We start from the raw sequence: 16,878 nt of genomic DNA, 5'->3' as shown, positions 1-16,878 counted from the left end.
TGTCGGTAATATAGAGGAGTTATCATGTCAGGCCTCGAGGTAGCGGGGGTTGTGCTCGGGGTTGTTCCGATAGCGTTCAATGCAGCTGTTGAAGCATGGAGAACGTTGGACGATACCATCAGCTTTGACGACGACACAGAGGATCTTGTCATTCGTCTAGAGACAGTCAAAGCTCGCCTAGGCATTTGGGCGAGCAAGGCAGGACTTGCCGATGGAGAGCTCATAGCGCCGTTGCACCCAGTAGAGGAGCTCCTCGAGCGGACCGTTCGGAGAATCCGGGACCTTATCTTCGAGATCGAGCAGCAGGGAGAAAAGTATGGCATTGTAGTCAAACAACCAGGTGGACCAGACTCAAAAAGGATGTCCGCAGCAGTCATCCAGATGCGGCGGAGCTTGAGTGCTATCATTACAAGCTCCCGGTCCAAATCCAGTTTGGCATTGCAGGTAGAGAAAGAAGTGTCAGCCCAGTCGATGGCCAAACGAGCGGCAACCAGTGTCTCAAGACGGATGTATTGGGCCATTCGGGACAAGAAGAAATTTGAAGATTTTATCGACACGTTGGAAAAGCATGTGCGAGGTTTACAAGACTTGACTGTTGACAAAGATCGAAAAGAAATTCAACAGGAAGGGACACGACTGGCGATGGAGATCGTGCGGAGCCTGTCGGAGCCAGAAGCCCTCCTCCGGCTGCAATCAGCCACTGGATGGGATGAAGGGCTTTCTCAGATTGATGTGAGGTCTCTTGCGCAGTGGAAAGCCATAATACAGCAACAGAGAACTCCCACCACGGGTTTGTTTTCGGTGGATGCTGAAGATTGGAGTCTCGCCGGAAGCAGCACGGATGATCGGACCAAAACGCGATTCTTGAAGCCAGGTCACCACGACTCGGAAATGGCATACTTATTTGAGAAGAAGGAGTACGATATGAACATCACTGACGAGCTCAAGGATCTGGTCCGTGAAAGCATTCGGAAACTGGTCTCCCTGCTCGGTGAGGTCAATGCGCGGCGAAAATTACACACCCTGCGAGCTGTGGGATATGTTGACGACCCAGATTACCACTGCTGGTGGATTGTGTTCCAGTTCCCGTTAGGCCCGGTTGATTCATTGCTGTCAGCCCAAAATTCTCGTGCAAACGAGCCGCTCTCGCTGCACAGACTCTTTTTATCGCCAGTGAAGCCACCACTCGAGGCACGCTATCAGCTAGGCAAGCGCCTTGTTGACACGTTCGCCAGGCTTTATGGCAGTGAGTGGATGCACAAGGGCATCAACAGCAAGAATATAGTGTTCCCACAGGTCTATTCTGCAGGGTCAGCCCAGAGCGTTGCGTCCACGGGCATTCAGACGGCGCTGGTTCAAGGCTTCAACTACTCTCGGCAGCTGACACAAGCACAGACTATTGATCGGGGAAAGGTGCTTAATGATCTTGAATCGGCCATCTACCGTCATCCGTCCTACCAAGGTGAGGCAGCATCTGGGTATCAGGTGCATTATGATATTTACTCACTGGGTCTGGTGCTTCTTGAGATCGCTCTCTGGAGCCCACTGATGGATTTGCTTGCGGCAAAGCATCGCCCTGGGAAGGAGCCTCCCGTTGCACTTTCTCCAGACATGGTTCATTTTCACGAGTTGGAGGCAATTGAGCTCAAGAGAAGGGTTATGATACGTATCGCTGGGGAATTGGCGTATCGTGTAGGAACCAGATACAAAGAGATTGTAAGATGGTGTCTCGACTTGCAGGGACCGGTCACTGCGGTAGAGTTTTACAACATGGTGGCTATCCCTTTGGACGAGCTTTGCAGTCAAGGTTAATTGTTAATGTGGAATGGAGGAGTCGGAAGATGATGCAGACTACCTACTTCGTAGGAAGTGGAAGGCACCTTCCTTATGTACTCCCATGGGTAGGAACGCGTCGGGAGCATCGCGCGTGCGAGACTCGGAAGAAGAAGGTAAGCCGAGCGGAAGAAGCCACGAATGGGTTGGTAGTCAAGTATCTGAGTAGCCCTTGGAGGGCTCGCGACAGACCTGGAGCTTGAGTGGCATGGAAAAAATCACGCATAGACTCCCGAGATCGTAATCACTTCAGTCATTCTCATTTCAGCTTGAATTTTGTGGCTTTTTTTGACCTTCAGGGGATACCCCGGTTCTATGTTTTCAGTTCCTTCAGCGCCTGTAGATACAACTTGGATATTTGCACGCAGCCTATACACATCACCAACCGGGTCAAAGGTATTACCAGTCCATCTTCTCCTTGACATACAGGTCCATATAGCTGTCAACATCCATGGAATCAAGTTTGGAAGCATCGGTACTTAGAGCCAAAAGATCCTTGATCTTTGCCTCATCGAAGTGGTGGCTCAAGTGTCTCTTGTACTTGGCCAGAATTTCTGGCTTGGCCTCATCTCGTCGGAGTCTGTGACCCAGAGGGGCCTCGACAACGACCTCATCAAGGACGGTACCATCCTTCAATGTCACAGTCAATGCGTTGGAGATGGTTCTCAGGGATGGATCATGGTAGTCCTTGGTGAATTGAGGATCCTCGACACATTTGATAGTCTTGCGTAGGCTCTCAACGAGTGGTGAAGAGGCAGCCTCACCACCATCGAGATAGTCGGTAGCTTCCAAACGGTTGAAGGCCAACATTGTGGCCACCATGTATTGAACGCAGTGATCACGGTCTGCAAAGTTGTCCATAGGCTTGAATTGTTTGTCAATGATTCGGATACAAGCCTCGTGTGTGCGGTTGGTGACCTCCTTGATGTCAGCTGCAGACTTGCCCTTGTCTGCGAGGATCTTGTAGATCTTCTGTGCGGCCTCAACAGCCGTTTGTGAATGAAACTCGGCAGGGTAAGAGACCTTGAACAAGACGTTCTCCATGACGTAGCTACCATAAGGCCGCTGGTATTCGAACTTCTTGCCCTTGAAGAGGACATCGTAGAAACCCCAAACCGGAGCCGAGAGAACTGTTGGGACACCGGATTGACCTTGTTGGACCTTGAAAGCGAGGTTCACAGCCCTCTGGCAGGCATCACCAGCAGCCCACGACTTTCGGGACATGGTGTTGGGGGTGTGTCTGTATGTACGCAAGCTCTGGCCGTCGACGAAAGCTTGAGAGACGGCAGCTTTTGTTTGTTCCTCAGTGAGACCTAGCATCTTGCTCACAACAGCAGCGGAAGCAACCTTGACCAGAAGAACATGATCAAGACCGACTCTGTTAAACGAGTTTTCCAGAGCCAAGACACCTTGAATCTCATGTGCTTTGATCATGGCCTCGAGGACATCTCGAATGGTGGGGACCTTGCCTCCTGCAACATTTCCTCCAGCCTTGTTTGTTCGAGCAATCCAGTCGGCAACACCAAGAATGGCACCCAAATTGTCCGAAGGATGGCCCCACTCGGCAGCCAACCAGCAATCATTATAATCGAGCCATCGGATCATGGCACCAATGTTGAAGGCCCCGTTTACAGGGTCCAGCTGGAAAGGTGTACCCGGAACTCGTGTTCCATTAGGAACGGTTGTACCAGCGACCAACGGACCGAGGAGGGCACTGCATTGAGGAAACCTCAGAGCTTCAAGACCACACCCAATGGTGTCGAGGAGGATATAGCGGGAAGTGTCCAAGGCGACTTCGGAATCGATTTTGAAGTTATGAACGTAGCTGGCAATGTCGGAAATCTCAGGGTCATACTCGACAGCAGGTGCGCCTGTTGGAGCAGAGGACTTTGTGGAAGTCGAGGTGGAGAAGGGAGCAGACATGGCGGATCTCGCAAATCTGGATGAGGATGGTGGGGAGAAGGTGGGAGAACGGTGGATTGCTTGTGTAGGAGCTCGTACAGCTACGGCACTGGCAGCCAATCTTCGCAGAGGCAGACGTTTGATGGTAGAAGTAGCGAGCATGATTCGACCGAGTAGAGGTGAGTGAAGGAGTGGTAGTGGGACAAAGACTGTTGAGGGAGAAGTCTCTCCGCACTACAGCTGAGAGGCTAAGATGGCAGGCTGGGCAGATGGTACAAATGTCCTGCGTGTGAGAACGAAGGAGTGGAGAGGAAGAGACGATGAAGGAAGAGAGGTGAAGACTACGGACAGTAGCAGAAAACAGAAATAATTTAAATGAGATGGACAGTTCAAGCTCCTGGTCTGCGAGTAGTCTTGTCTTTGGTTCACAGCTCCTTCCTCCGATGATCCAGTGTCAAGTTGAATAGCCGTGCTCAGGCTTCGACCACTGCAGCAGTCACGACTCACAACGCCTGCTACTTTACCACTCAGGCTCCTACTAGTTACTCCTACCACTCTACGACTTGCACCTTCCCAGTGTCCTGCATCTGTTCCTGTTCTTGCCGTTGACATTTTCTGCGGCTCTCTATCCGACGCTGAGCGCTCCCTTGAAAAACCTCAACCCGAATCAATCCCCCATCCTATCCCCTCATCCCTCCACTCTGCCTTGCCGATAGAGGCCCGACCACTGCCTCGGTTTCGGCCGGCCAAGCAATCCATCTTGCCGCCACACAAAATTCCACCACCACCAATTGCTCCTCGGTCTCGCGGTCCGGTGCCTGTCCTAGCTCCTGGTCACCTCTGCGCCGTCGCCATCAGTCTGTGCCCTACTCCCTATCAGGCCTAGACTTCTGTCTAATCCTCTTGTGAACCATAGCCTGATTGGCGCAGTCCTCTTCGTCCTCGATTTTGCTTCCCTCTAAATGAACCCAGCCTGAATAATTCCTGGCCCACAAAGAGGTTATCGTCATTCACTGACCATGGCCCGACCACATTCAGATATTCGCTATGATCCGATGCAAAATACTGCTCCTGAACAAGACGACGGAGATCTATCGGATGATGACCTAAAAGCCAATCCCGATCAGAGTCATGCCACCCTCTTAGGTCCCCCTGGCTCGACTCAGTCTGCCAGATATCCCAGATCGTTCTACGCCCGCCTGTTTGCCGGTCACGGACTTTCAAAATCCTATATCGCTGGTTGTGTCCTGATAACCGCTGTCGTTCTCTCTGCCATCGCCGGTAGCGGATTCTGGGCATGGAAGACTGGTCAGAGTCAAATCAATGGTCAATCTCCTCCATGGTATCCCACACCGCCCGGAGGGACCTTGTCGTCATGGCAAGTAAGCTACGACAAAGCTCGAAAACTGGTTGAGCGTATGACCTTGCCTGAAAAGGTCAACATCACCACTGGTACTGGATGGGCTCAAGATCTTTGTGTCGGAAATACTGCGCCTGCCGTCAATGCTGGCTTTCCTGCACTATGCCTTCAGGATGGACCCCTTGGCATCAGATTTGCTGACCACATCACCTCCTTTCCTGCTGGCATCACCGTTGGAGCCACTTGGAATCGTGACTTGATGCGACGACGAGGTGCTGCTCATGCTCGTCAGGCCAAATTGAAAGGTGTCCATGTCCTCCTAGGCCCAGCCATGGGCCCGCTTGGGAGAAACCCAGCAGGTGGAAGAGTATGGGAGGGGTTTGGGAGTGATCCTGTGCTTCAGGGTGTTGCTGCATATGAGACCATCCAAGGAATCCAATCTCAAGGCATTATCGCAACGGCAAAACATCTCATTGGAAACGAGCAAGAACATTTCCGCAAATCTTTTGAGTGGGGGATTCCAGAGGCTCTCTCATCCAATATAGATGACCGAACCCTGCATGAGCTCTATCTTTGGCCTTTCGCAGAAAGTGTCAGAGCTGGTGTGGCTAGTGTCATGTGTTCTTACCAAATGGTCAACAACTCTTATGCATGTGCCAACAGTAAGCTCATGAATGGAATTCTCAAGGACGAGCTTGGTTTCCAAGGCTTTATACAATCAGACTGGTTGGCTCAGCGCAGTGGTGTGGCTTCTGCCCTTGCCGGTTTGGACGTATCTATGCCGGGTGATGGTCTTCACTGGCTCGACGGCAAGTCTCTTTGGGGAAGTCAGTTGACCCTGGCTGTTCTGAATGGGTCCGTTCCTCTATCTCGACTCAACGACATGGTCACCCGTGTTGTTGCTGCCTGGTATCAACTTGGCCAGGATGCATGGCAAGATCATATTCCGAACTTTTCGTCGTGGACAAATGATAAGTACGGTGTTCTGCATGACGGAAGTAGTACTAAGCAAGAAAAAGTCATTGTCAACAAGTTTATTGACACCGAAAATGATGAGAGTCGAAATATCGCACGGCAGGTCGCTGCCGAAGGTATCGTGCTACTGAAAAATGAAGACGCCATGTTGCCACTCACCCCTTCACTCGAGCAGCTGAATGCTCATCGTCGGAAAAGGGTGGCTGTCATCGGCGAAGATGCCGGTCCTGGCAAAGGTCCTAATCACTGTGAGGATAGAGGTTGCAATCAGGGCACTCTTGCTGTGGGCTGGGGATCTGGAGCCACCGAGTTCACGTATTTGGTAGATCCTCTGTCAGCCTTGAACGCCTCTTTTGATCCCTCGGTCGTGGAAATCACAACATCTCTAGCCAATAAGGTTTCTAGCAGCCTGAAGAAGACTTTAGCAGAGCAAGATCTTTGCATAGTCTTTGGAAATGCAGATTCAGGCGAAGGCTATCGCTTCTGGGAGTCACAGAGAGCTGATAGAAATGACCTGGAAATCCAAAAGAAGGGTGCTTCTCTCATTTCCAGTGTCGCGCAGAGTTGTGGTGGGCCTGTGGTTGTTGTCATTCATTCCGTCGGGCCTGTCATTGTCGAAGAGTTTGCAGATCTGTCCGCTGTCAAGGCTATTTTGTTCGCCAACCTGCCCGGCCAGGAAAGTGGTAACGCACTTGCTGATGTCTTGTTTGGCCGAATCGATGCGTCAGGACGACTGCCTTACACTGTAGGTAAAGATCTTGCCGACTATGGTCCAGGGGCTCCAGTACTTTACTACCCCAATGGTTTCATTCCTCAGGTTGATTTCAAGGAAGGTCTCTATGTTGATTATCGGCATTTTGACCGGGAAGAGATTGAACCTCGATATCCCTTCGGTTATGGACTGTCGTTCACCTCGTTCGAGTTCAAAGATCTATCCATCACTCCACTGAAATCGAAATCAGCTCTCCCATCGCCTCGTCCAAAATCACTCAGTCCACCAAAGTTTGACGAGAGCATTCCCCCTGCAGAAGATGCCCTATGGCCAGCTGAATTCGGGAAATTCCGAAAGTTTATATATCCTTACATCTCCAGTGTAAAGGAAGTAAAGAAGGGCACATACCCCTACCCTGAAGGTTATAACCTTGATCAAGAGCCAAGTCCCGCCGGAGGAGCAGAAGGTGGCAACCCATCCCTATACGAAGAACATGTAGCCATTCAAGTTAGGGTTACCAATACAGGAAATCGGAAGGGAAAGGAAGTCGTTCAATTATATGTTACACTACCTTCATCTATCATGGAGCCCACAACCAAGGAGATCATCGACACCCCTGTGAGAACATTACGAAACTTCACTAAGATCGAACTTGAAGCTGGAGAGACCCAACTTGTTAACCTTACCCTGACGAGGAAAGATCTCAGTTTTTGGTCTGTGATCCGACAGAATTGGATAATGCCTGAGGGCAAATTTAACCTCGCTGTTGGCCGAAGTTCGAGGGATCTTCCGTTACAGGGCGTGTACTAGATGTGAACAACCACTTTATCTCTTGGAAATTGGGATTAGCTGATGAATACCTGGCCGCCCTCGGCCCATCTGGCCATATCTCCTACGAACGACCACCCACCATAACCTAGGTAGCTCCTTTGGTTTTGGTACCCTCTGTCCGAAACAAATACGAGTGCTGTTGAACCAACCAACACATACCTAACAGCTTACTCGACATTTTCTGGTCAAGGGTACTCCAAAACCTCGGATGAGTTGGCCCGCACCATTTTGATGCCTCAACCGAGGAAGACAAAGTCCTTCCCCGCAAAGCAACCCCACAACTTGAACGAGCAACACCACCACGTATCACTTTCCAGCACGAATGATTTGGCAAATCCATTTGATACGAACCTCAGATCCACTACGGCCGTGAATATTCGGACTAGAGTGACCCTATTAATGCCCTCCCAGAGCAAACAAGCAAACAGGTCAGGTGTAGATCACCACAAATAGTAGAATTTCACTTCATAGACTACCGGCTTTCCAACTCGGGCTCTTTGTTCTACCTTGTCCTTCGCATCTCTTGCACTTCCTGTTCATCCTTGTATCACGTAAGCTCCATACCTGTGAGCTATAAATTCAAGTGGCAGCACTTCATTGCCGTCCCATCTGCTACAACCTGCCTTCTCACTGTTGCCCTGAGCTTCTACTGTCCCCCCTAACCTGTACCATGGCGCCCGACATCAACTCGATGGCTAATTGGGCTACTGATGGGTATGCTAATAATCAGGTTCCACGGAAAGAAGAATACGAAATTCCAGGTCAGTCTGATTGTTTCCTTCCCACTTGCCTTTGGCTGTTCAGCTGGTCGGAACACCGTCTGGGACCTCAACCACAGTTCATTCATCGTGATTTGAAAACTTGAGCCTCTCCAAGATCATTAGGCAGGGTCCGAGCTGCTTTACTGAACCTTACCAAGACATCCAAGGCCAAACTACTTTCGGGTGTTGACTGAGGTCTTGGGAGGCATCGTCGACAACTGCAGGGCCCCCTGAGGACATTCCTTGTGATATCATCTTGAGGCCGCTCAGCTCCTCCATGTCCATGAACAGGGCCTTTTCCTAGCCTGTCCGAGCAGCACAATAGTCAACCCATTTTCTATTTCATCAAATTCATTGAACCAATTGGCTGACCCAGGTGCCCTGATGCACGTGGTTCTACAGATATTGTCCTCCATGGCCCCTACACGCGCAAGATCCGCGTACTCTCTATTGGCGCCGGAGTCACGGGTATCATGAATGCCTACCATATCCAAAAGTTCTGCGAAAACGTTGAGCATGTCATTTTCGAAAAGGTAAAGTGATCGCTCCTTCCAAAAGGCAAAAACTACATCCTAACTCTATGCTTGAAGAACAAAGATATTGGTGGAACTTGGTTAGAAAACAGATATCCTGGTATGCTTCTCCTCCCGTTTCTGATCCCTTTCAATGCTGGTCAATTAGCGAAATGTTGAGTGTCATTGTGATCTTGTGGACCTGAGATGCTCTGGATAGTGTTTGGCATCGGGGAAAGACCGGTGCGACGCGTCTCGTCTTAGTACCTGACAAGGCAAGCCTAGATTGGAAGTACTTCTGACCGTCATTGTGTACAGGCTGTGCATGTGATATCCCTAGCCATGCATACACCTACCCCTTTGCTCTCAACGTAAGTGTACCGATCCACAATTCCCCGGATATGAGCCGTATCACCTTTGCCAATTGCTGACACGACCACGGCTTTTACGTGACAATAGCCCGATTGGCCACGGTTCTTCTCCTACAGTCCCGATATCTGGAAGTACCTCGACAAGGTGTGCGAGGTCTGGGGACTCCGGAAATACATGACCTTCAACACCGAGGTCATTGGATGCTACTGGCAGCAGGAGACAGGCGAATGGCTCGTCAAACTCAAGCAAACTGATCCGTCGAACGGCTCAACTGTGCGCGTATTCGAAGAAAGATGTCATGTCCTTCTGCACGGCACAGGCATTCTAAACAACTACAAGTGGCCAAACATCGAAGGTATGGAGAAGTTCAAGGGTAAGATTATCCATACGGCGAGATGGCCTGAGAACTATCAGAAGGAGGAGTGGAAGAATGATCGTGTGGCTGTCATTGGCTCCGGTGCGAGTAGCATTCAGACCGTTCCGACCATGCAGCCTCACGCTAAGCATCTGGATGTTTTTGTCCGTACCGGTATGTTCCAATCCATCACTCCTGCTGGCCTGTAGTATCCTGTGCGAGGAGGAGGGGAAAAGCTCGATGACTGACTAATCCCGTCTTTCTACCAACAGGAGTCTGGTTCGTACAAATCGCGAACAACTTTGGCGCGAACCACGAGTACACGGATGAGCAGAAAGCATCGTTCCGCGACCCGTACCAGATCGTCGAGCATGCAAAGTCCATCGAAGACCAGGTCAACGGCCTCTGGGGTAGTTTCTACAAAGGCGCACAGGCCCAGGCTGAGGGTCAGGCTGCCCTCAAAGCCCGCATGGCCGAGATGATCAAGGATGAAAGACTCATCAAGGGGTTCACGCCGACTTTTGGTATCGGATGTCGTCGAATCACCCCGGGAGATCCGTATATTGAGTGAGTTCTCTTTTCTTCTTCGAAGCCATAGCGTGTCTGTTGTTTGGCTCTAGACCAGGCCCACGAGCTAGATTGCCGTCCGTTCAAAAGGGAACCCCTTTAGCTAACTATTCTACCCCTAAACAGAGCTATCCAGAAAGAAAATGTGGACGTACACTTCACGGAAGTGGTGGGCATCGACGAGACCGGTGTGATTGGCAAAGACGGCACGCGCGTCGAAGTCGACACGATCGTGTGCGCGACCGGGTTCGACGTATCCTACAGACCACGGTTCCCCATCGTCGGACAAAACGGCGTGGACCTGGCCGAGAAATGGAAAGTCTGCCCGGAAGGCTATCTGGGCTTGGCTATTCCTGACTTCCCCAACTTCCTCACGTTCATCGGCCCCAACTGGCCCGTGGAGAACGGCAGCGTCATGGGGCCCCTCATGCAGGTCAGCATGTATGCGCTGCAGATCATTAAGAAGATCCAGAGCGAGTATATCGCGAGCTTGGCGCCGAAGCAGGACGTCACCGACGCCTTCAACGAGCATTGCCAGGAGTGGGTGCGCCATACCGTGTGGGTGGACGATTGTCGCTCCTGGTACAAGAACAACGAGACCGGGCGTGTCAATGCCGTCTGGCCTGGGAGCAGTCTGCATTACGTCGAGGCCATCAAAGTGCCGCGGTACGAGGACTTTGAGATCGAGTATCTAGGCCCCGCCAAGAAGAACCCCTGGGCTTTCTTGGGCATGGGTGCTGTGAGGGCGTTGGTGAATAAAGAGGACGTCAGTCCATATTTGAATGTCGAGAATATCGACCCCGAGTGGATGAAAGCGTTGGGTATTGATGCTTCCAAGGTCCATGAGACTAAGATTGGCGAGTTGAAGAAACAACATGAGGAATTGGAGAATAAAGCGAAGGAGAATATTGAGAAGACAAGTGTTAGTTAGGTGGTTTTCTTGTATTGCTTACGTCCTTTGATTGACTCGTCGGGCAGAGATCTCAAGGGGTGGCAAATCCCAAACTGGATGCGGCCAAATCTATGTGACCCTTGTTTTATACAAACTCCGCTACATCTCAAATCTCCATCTTTTCTCCGCCAACGCCTGAGGACTTGCGGTCTGTAAGCTGTCATCAGCATCAGTTGGGCGAGTGTCCATGCGATCGAGTTTTCGATTCTGAAAGAAATATAAACCCGTGAGAAGCGAAATGGCCACCATGGATGCTGCATAGAGACACAAGATTGCCAAAAACCCGTTCACATAGCGTGGGGCATCAGATGATCTAAAGAGTTGTTGACCGGTCAGACCACCCAGATTACTCCCCATTACGACCATGGCCAGGCCGATACTCCGCTGCTGGGGAGTCTTACAGTTACTGCTCAACCAAGCATCATTCAGACCTTGGGCGACTGCATTGCCCGAGTTTAATAACATCAGCATGCCGTACTTGGTCCACTTGGCTGATCCGACAGGTAGACCAAATAATACTCCGGAGAAAATCATTGAGTACGCACTGGCCACGAGGCACCATAGTCCTCTTTGCCGAGTTCGATCTGAAATCCAGGATACCAATAGCGAGAGTATGATCACGCCGTAGTTTCCGACTGAATTGAGGGCGTTGGCTTTGGAGGAATCGAACCCGAGGGATCTAATGATGGATGGTGAATACAATTGTAGGCCGCCTTTGGGAGCGAGCGACAACACGTTGATACCCATATGCGCCCATAGTCGAATATCGGCAAGCGCCTTGAGCATGTTCCTGAGCTTCCACTCATGGGCATTGGCTTCTTTGTGTGGATCATCAATAATTATCCTCTTGTGCAGAATTGAGCGCTTCTGATCTGTGAAGGGATTGAGCTTTTGTATCCTGGCCAAGCCAACTGTGTTCAGAGGGTCCTTTGGAAGGAGAAATAAGATGACGACAGCGACTGCCAGAGTGATAGCTCCCTCGACTAGAACACAACTATCAATAAACTGGAGTTACATGGTCATGGCGCAAAGGGTGAACTTACTTAGAAAAATCCATTGCCAACCCGCAAGACCTCTGGCACCTTCCAGCTGTAAGATGCCAGCAGCCATCAGCGAACCGGTGCCGGCAGCCAGATAGTTTCCAACGTAAAAGATTGCGGTGCGTTGAGCGAGTTCGGTTCGCCTGTAGAACAGTGCCAGAATGTATTGACAGCCTGGTATATAGCCTGCTTCAAAGGCGCCCAGGAGAAATCTTGTTGCATAAAAAGACCCCTTGTTTGTGCAGAAAGCTTGAAGAGTCGCTATAATTCCCCACGCAAAAGCCAAAAATGTGATCCAGACCGAGGCTCCCACGCGCTGCAGGATGATATTCGACGGAATTTCAAAAATCACGATGGCTGCAATTTGTAACTGGTTACCAGCGTTTACTTCGTCCCTGGTGATACCAAGATCTTTGGTAAGCGTTGATGTGAGAGCGTTGCCGATGTTGGAGCGATCAAGCTGAAGCACGAAGAAGCCTGCAACCAGGATTGGCATCAGGAAGAAGTCCAATCTATGATAGTCAGTTTGGTGTCCTTCTGATCGTTATTGCTGTGGAGCAACGCATTACTTTCGGACAATCCTGCTTTCCTCCTTTGAATCCCATTCCTGCATGACAGTAACTTCATCTTCTCCAGGCTTACTTGTTTCAGGTATCGCTTGTTTCTTGATAGCTGTCTCCATGATCTCGATTGGGGACCAACGCCTTTGACCTAACAACGAGGCGTAAGTGAATACTTCAACACAAGGGAGCTAAGAAGACACGAAGGTGTGAGGATAGTGCGTTCAATGGCATTATCTTTATAGACATGCACCAGGTCTCCAATCTGGGCGCCATCATCCTTTGGTATTCGCCATTGAGGAACAGTTATAGCACAATCATAGCTAATTTTGGTTATCTTTGTCTCAAGCCGATATTCTGCGCAATCCCCACACGGAGTCGAACTCCGTGGTCCGTGCGCAATTCACGGACGAATCAACGTCAAAGAAAATAGATGTCGCCATGCCTAGCGTCCATCTTTCACTCAAGTTTGGAAGACAGGATCTCGTGTCGAGTTGTCTGAAGATAGTGAACTGCAGTCATTCTCGCGTCACTCATTAGATCGAAACTCTGAGGACTATGAACTCAGGGAACCCGATATTTATTGGAGATGAGACATACAAATGCCAATTCTCCAGGTCATTCCAGAATACCACTCTTGCGCCAACGAGTAATTGCTGCTACAACCACTTTATATTTGTGACCTTCAGCAGCAAATTATGTCTTCAGATCCCAGCCGCCCGAACATCATTCTGATATTAGCGGATAATCTGGGATGGGGAGAGTTAGGCTGCTATGGAGGAGGACTGCTGCGTGGAGCAGCCACTCCTAGGATTGACGAATTCGCCCAACAAGGGCTTCTTCTCCAAAATTTCAATGTTGAGAGCGATTGTGTACCCACCAGGTCTGCGCTGATGTCTGGAAGGCATCCCATTCGCACAGGATGCCTACAGTCAGTTCCAGCAGGTCTCCCTCAGGGGCTAACACGTTGGGAAAAGCTCCTGCCAGAAATTCTGACTGAGGTCGGTTATATCAGTGCTCATCATGGGAAGTGGCACCTAGGCGATATACCGGGTCGCTATCCATCTGATAGAGGTTTTGATGAGTGGTATGGGATACCTCGGACAACAGATGAAAGCCAATTCACTTCAGCTCTTGGCTTCGTACCGGAGGAGGTTGAGATGCCCTACATCATGAAAGGACGTGCTGGATCACCATCGGAAAACGTATGCGTCTATGATCTGAAGATGAGACGAGAAATCGATGCGATATTGGTCGAAAAGTCCAAGGACTGGCTCAGTCGCCAGGCTGAAGCTAGAAGGCCATTCTTTCTTTACCACCCACTGGTACATCTGCATTTCCCGACATTGCCCCACACTGATTTCGAAGGCATAACTGGCAATGGCGAATTCGCAGACTCCATGGCGGAGATGGATTTCCGCGTTGGTCAGATTTTGGACCATCTTGATACACTGGAAGAACCTATTCGACAAAACACTATTGTCATCTTCGCGTCTGATAACGGACCGGAGTTCAGACCACCTTATCGCGGTACAGCAGGGCCTTGGACGGGGACCTATCACACCGCAATGGAAGGCAGTCTTCGTGTGCCCTGCATTGTACGATGGGAGAACAGAGTTCCTGCCAACGTGGTGTCGAACGAGATCATTCACATCACAGACCTGTTTAGTACTATTCTGGACCTTGCTGGTGCTTCGACTCTGATACCTCGGGATCGTCATATCGATGGTATAGTCCAAACGAATTTTCTCTTCAACCCGCTGACCAGGAAATCTCCACGCCAGGGATTTCTCTTTTACATCAAGAATGAGCTTCGCGCCATCAAATGGCGTGATTGGAAGTTGCATTTCGTGTATGAGCCCAAGGTAAATCAAAGTAGTGGACACCTGGAAAGTCCATATCTATTCAACACCACTCGCGATCCAAAGGAGGAGACCGACATTCTGGCATACAACACTTGGGTTTTGCAACCAATGCTGAAAATGAGAGCTGCATTTGACGTTAGCTTGAAAGAAGAACCTCAAAAAACTGCCACGAATGGAATTGGCGGAATTGCCGATAGCAAAAGTGTGCTGTAGTCAAAAATCGTTACATCGTGGGGAATAAAATGTCGAACCCTTCGAGTCCATATTGTAGCTCAAAATCTTGCATGAATGAGGCCCACTCATTGTCTTCGACTGAGCTTGACACACTGGCAATTGCCACAGACGGATCTTGCCAAGACCCGGGCGCCATGTGGCTTCCGTTGATGGGAGGATGAGAGGCTTCAAATGCAGAACCTTTCTTGATTTGGAACAATGCTCCCAGCCTTGTGGCAGCCTCTGCTGCAAGCTTCCAGCTGGTGGCCATTTCTTGCAGGATAATATAGAGCGGTATCCCGAAAGCCTGGAGTTCACTCGAGGTGTGTCTAAGTGTACTGTCAGTGTTACAGTTCACATTTGAACAAGCCACCACAATGTTCACCGCGATCAAGGCGGTGTGGACAAGCACAAGTGGTGCACAGCTTAATCCATCATATTGTGCGCTGAAAGATGCTGCCAATGCTACTATCGCATCAATGGATTCGACACAAGCCTGAATCGCTTCCAATTGCTCTCTCGGATTAAATGAAAGCTTGGCTGCTGTTGTCTGTGTAGCGGACCAGATGAATCGCTTATTCAGCGACAAACGAGCCGCATGGTAGATGATGTGCAACGCAGCAACTCGAGGCGTTAACAGGGTGGTTGCCGGTGCGCTTTTATTGTACCTCATCTCTGGAGGAAGATCATCATAAAATTTTAGCAAGCGAGCATTGAATTCGCTCACAACCATTGCATTATCAACACTCTGTTGGTCATATTTGGTCGCAAGTATACGTTTGAGAATGTGATGGATGATGGACGAAAGTCGAACTAGCTGATGGAGGGTCAAGATCAGTCTTGGCGATGGAGGTATTGGTTCCCTTAAATGTGTTAAGCCGTGTTCGACTATGAAATTGTCAAACACTGGAATATGTGGTCGAGGCACAGCGGCTGAGACATCGGTGTGATCATCATACATGTCAGCCGGTCTTCCTAGATACAAAGCAAATATTTTATCTGCTGCATAGCCCCCCCAATAAATGCGACGACGAAGCTCACTTGGGGATCGGAACTGCTCCATCGTAGGCAAGACATTTTCTTTCAAGTCGCGCTGAAAGCCGAGATCGTGCCAAATTCGAAATGCCATTCCAGAAAGGAGCCAAGCTTGAGAATGATAATTGTGTCCCAGAGCATATGTTGCTAAGCATAATAGTGTCTGGAGAACTGTGGGATGAGGGTTAGACAGTGCCTCTTTCATAACCATACTCAGCGCAAGGTTGAAAAACTTTGGAGATTGCTCCCTGGCTGAGCTTTTTGAACACATGGTGGCACCTATCGAGGCAATCCCAAGTATCAATGAGGGCGAACAAAAGTGGGCTCTGTTCATTCCCGAGCTCTCTCGGAAGATAGGAACAAAATCCAGCAGAAAGGCTTCCCTGTTGATGAACATTGCGGTCGAGTACTGGTATCGAAAAAATAGCGCTATCGACTCAGGAACGCAAGGGGATTCCAACAGGGACTTCAAGTCATCACAACGATCGAGATTTGCGAGGCTAGTAATTTCGTTGAAGGCAGGAGGCAGAACAGCTTCATTGTAGATGCTTGTACCGAGGTCCACAGCGAGAGATGCTTTTCACCATCAGTAAGGATTGTAATTGAAATTGTCCTCCAGAACCTACCCTGTTCGTCCTCTTCTGAGGGTTTGGTTCTTGATGATGACCTTATTGATTCACCTCTTTGAACGTTGGCTTCAAGGCCAGATAATTCAAAAGAAGCAGTCTCGGCCAGAAGCTCTTCCCGTTCTGCGTCATTGGAAGCATTTCTTACTTTGAGCAGAAATGCTTCGAGCGAGAGGATTCGTTTTTCAAGGGCATCCGCATACGTTCTAATCACAGGTGCTCGCTTATTATCGTTCTCTCGATATTCGCAGTGCACCAAAGCGATTGAGCAATTGATGCAGGTCTTTGTACGCGAGCATCGTATCTATGAGCGTTTGATAAGTGACAATCCCATCACTGGCCCTGCAGTCTCTCGGGGTCGCTTGCTTCGGGTACAAACCTTGCGTTGTTGACATCGCTTGCAGCTG

General features: G+C 49.9%; 7 protein-coding genes across 7 annotated transcripts; 4 read left to right on the top strand and 3 right to left on the bottom strand.

Annotated features, from left to right (window-relative positions):
• Positions 1 to 24: 24 nt before the first annotated feature.
• On the top strand, positions 25 to 1,812 carry LTR84_001033 (uncharacterized protein; the record flags this gene model as incomplete). Its single annotated transcript, XM_064844660.1, has 1 exon — positions 25 to 1,812. The coding sequence occupies one exon, from the start codon at positions 25 to 27 to the stop codon at positions 1,810 to 1,812; it is 1,788 nt and encodes a 595-aa protein (XP_064712520.1).
• A 420-nt stretch (positions 1,813 to 2,232) lies between these two features.
• On the bottom strand, positions 2,233 to 3,897 carry PDH1 (ATP-binding cassette transporter CGR1; the record flags this gene model as incomplete). The annotated part of the gene is made up of 1 exon (XM_064844659.1): positions 2,233 to 3,897. The coding sequence occupies one exon, from the start codon at positions 3,895 to 3,897 to the stop codon at positions 2,233 to 2,235; it is 1,665 nt and encodes a 554-aa protein (XP_064712519.1).
• An 857-nt stretch (positions 3,898 to 4,754) lies between these two features.
• Positions 4,755 to 7,592, top strand: LTR84_001031 (uncharacterized protein; the record flags this gene model as incomplete). The annotated part of the gene is made up of 1 exon (XM_064844658.1): positions 4,755 to 7,592. The coding sequence occupies one exon, from the start codon at positions 4,755 to 4,757 to the stop codon at positions 7,590 to 7,592; it is 2,838 nt and encodes a 945-aa protein (XP_064712518.1).
• Positions 7,593 to 8,283: 691 nt separating this feature from the next.
• Positions 8,284 to 11,111, top strand: LTR84_001030 (uncharacterized protein; the record flags this gene model as incomplete). The annotated part of the gene is made up of 7 exons (XM_064844657.1): positions 8,284 to 8,374; positions 8,777 to 8,907; positions 8,965 to 9,007; positions 9,205 to 9,257; positions 9,346 to 9,787; positions 9,886 to 10,180; positions 10,307 to 11,111. 7 exons carry the CDS (start codon positions 8,284 to 8,286, stop codon positions 11,109 to 11,111), a joined length of 1,860 nt encoding a protein of 619 aa, XP_064712517.1.
• A 120-nt stretch (positions 11,112 to 11,231) lies between these two features.
• LTR84_001029 (uncharacterized protein) lies at positions 11,232 to 12,854 on the bottom strand (the record flags this gene model as incomplete). The annotated part of the gene is made up of 3 exons (XM_064844656.1): positions 11,232 to 12,115; positions 12,176 to 12,684; positions 12,742 to 12,854. The coding sequence occupies 3 exons, from the start codon at positions 12,852 to 12,854 to the stop codon at positions 11,232 to 11,234; spliced, it is 1,506 nt and encodes a 501-aa protein (XP_064712516.1).
• A 576-nt stretch (positions 12,855 to 13,430) lies between these two features.
• LTR84_001028 (uncharacterized protein) lies at positions 13,431 to 14,810 on the top strand (the record flags this gene model as incomplete). The annotated part of the gene is made up of 1 exon (XM_064844655.1): positions 13,431 to 14,810. The coding sequence occupies one exon, from the start codon at positions 13,431 to 13,433 to the stop codon at positions 14,808 to 14,810; it is 1,380 nt and encodes a 459-aa protein (XP_064712515.1).
• A 10-nt stretch (positions 14,811 to 14,820) lies between these two features.
• On the bottom strand, positions 14,821 to 16,116 carry LTR84_001027 (uncharacterized protein; the record flags this gene model as incomplete). The annotated part of the gene is made up of 2 exons (XM_064844654.1): positions 14,821 to 15,956; positions 16,113 to 16,116. The coding sequence occupies 2 exons, from the start codon at positions 16,114 to 16,116 to the stop codon at positions 14,821 to 14,823; spliced, it is 1,140 nt and encodes a 379-aa protein (XP_064712514.1).
• Positions 16,117 to 16,878: the final 762 nt, after the last annotated feature.

This window comes from Exophiala bonariae, assembly GCF_035927105.1.
Source record: "Exophiala bonariae strain CCFEE 5792 chromosome Unknown scaffold_1, whole genome shotgun sequence".
Taxonomy (NCBI): domain Eukaryota; kingdom Fungi; phylum Ascomycota; class Eurotiomycetes; order Chaetothyriales; family Herpotrichiellaceae; genus Exophiala; species Exophiala bonariae.
Note: the sequence above shows the minus strand (reverse complement) of the source record. Positions and strands in the feature narration are given on the sequence as shown.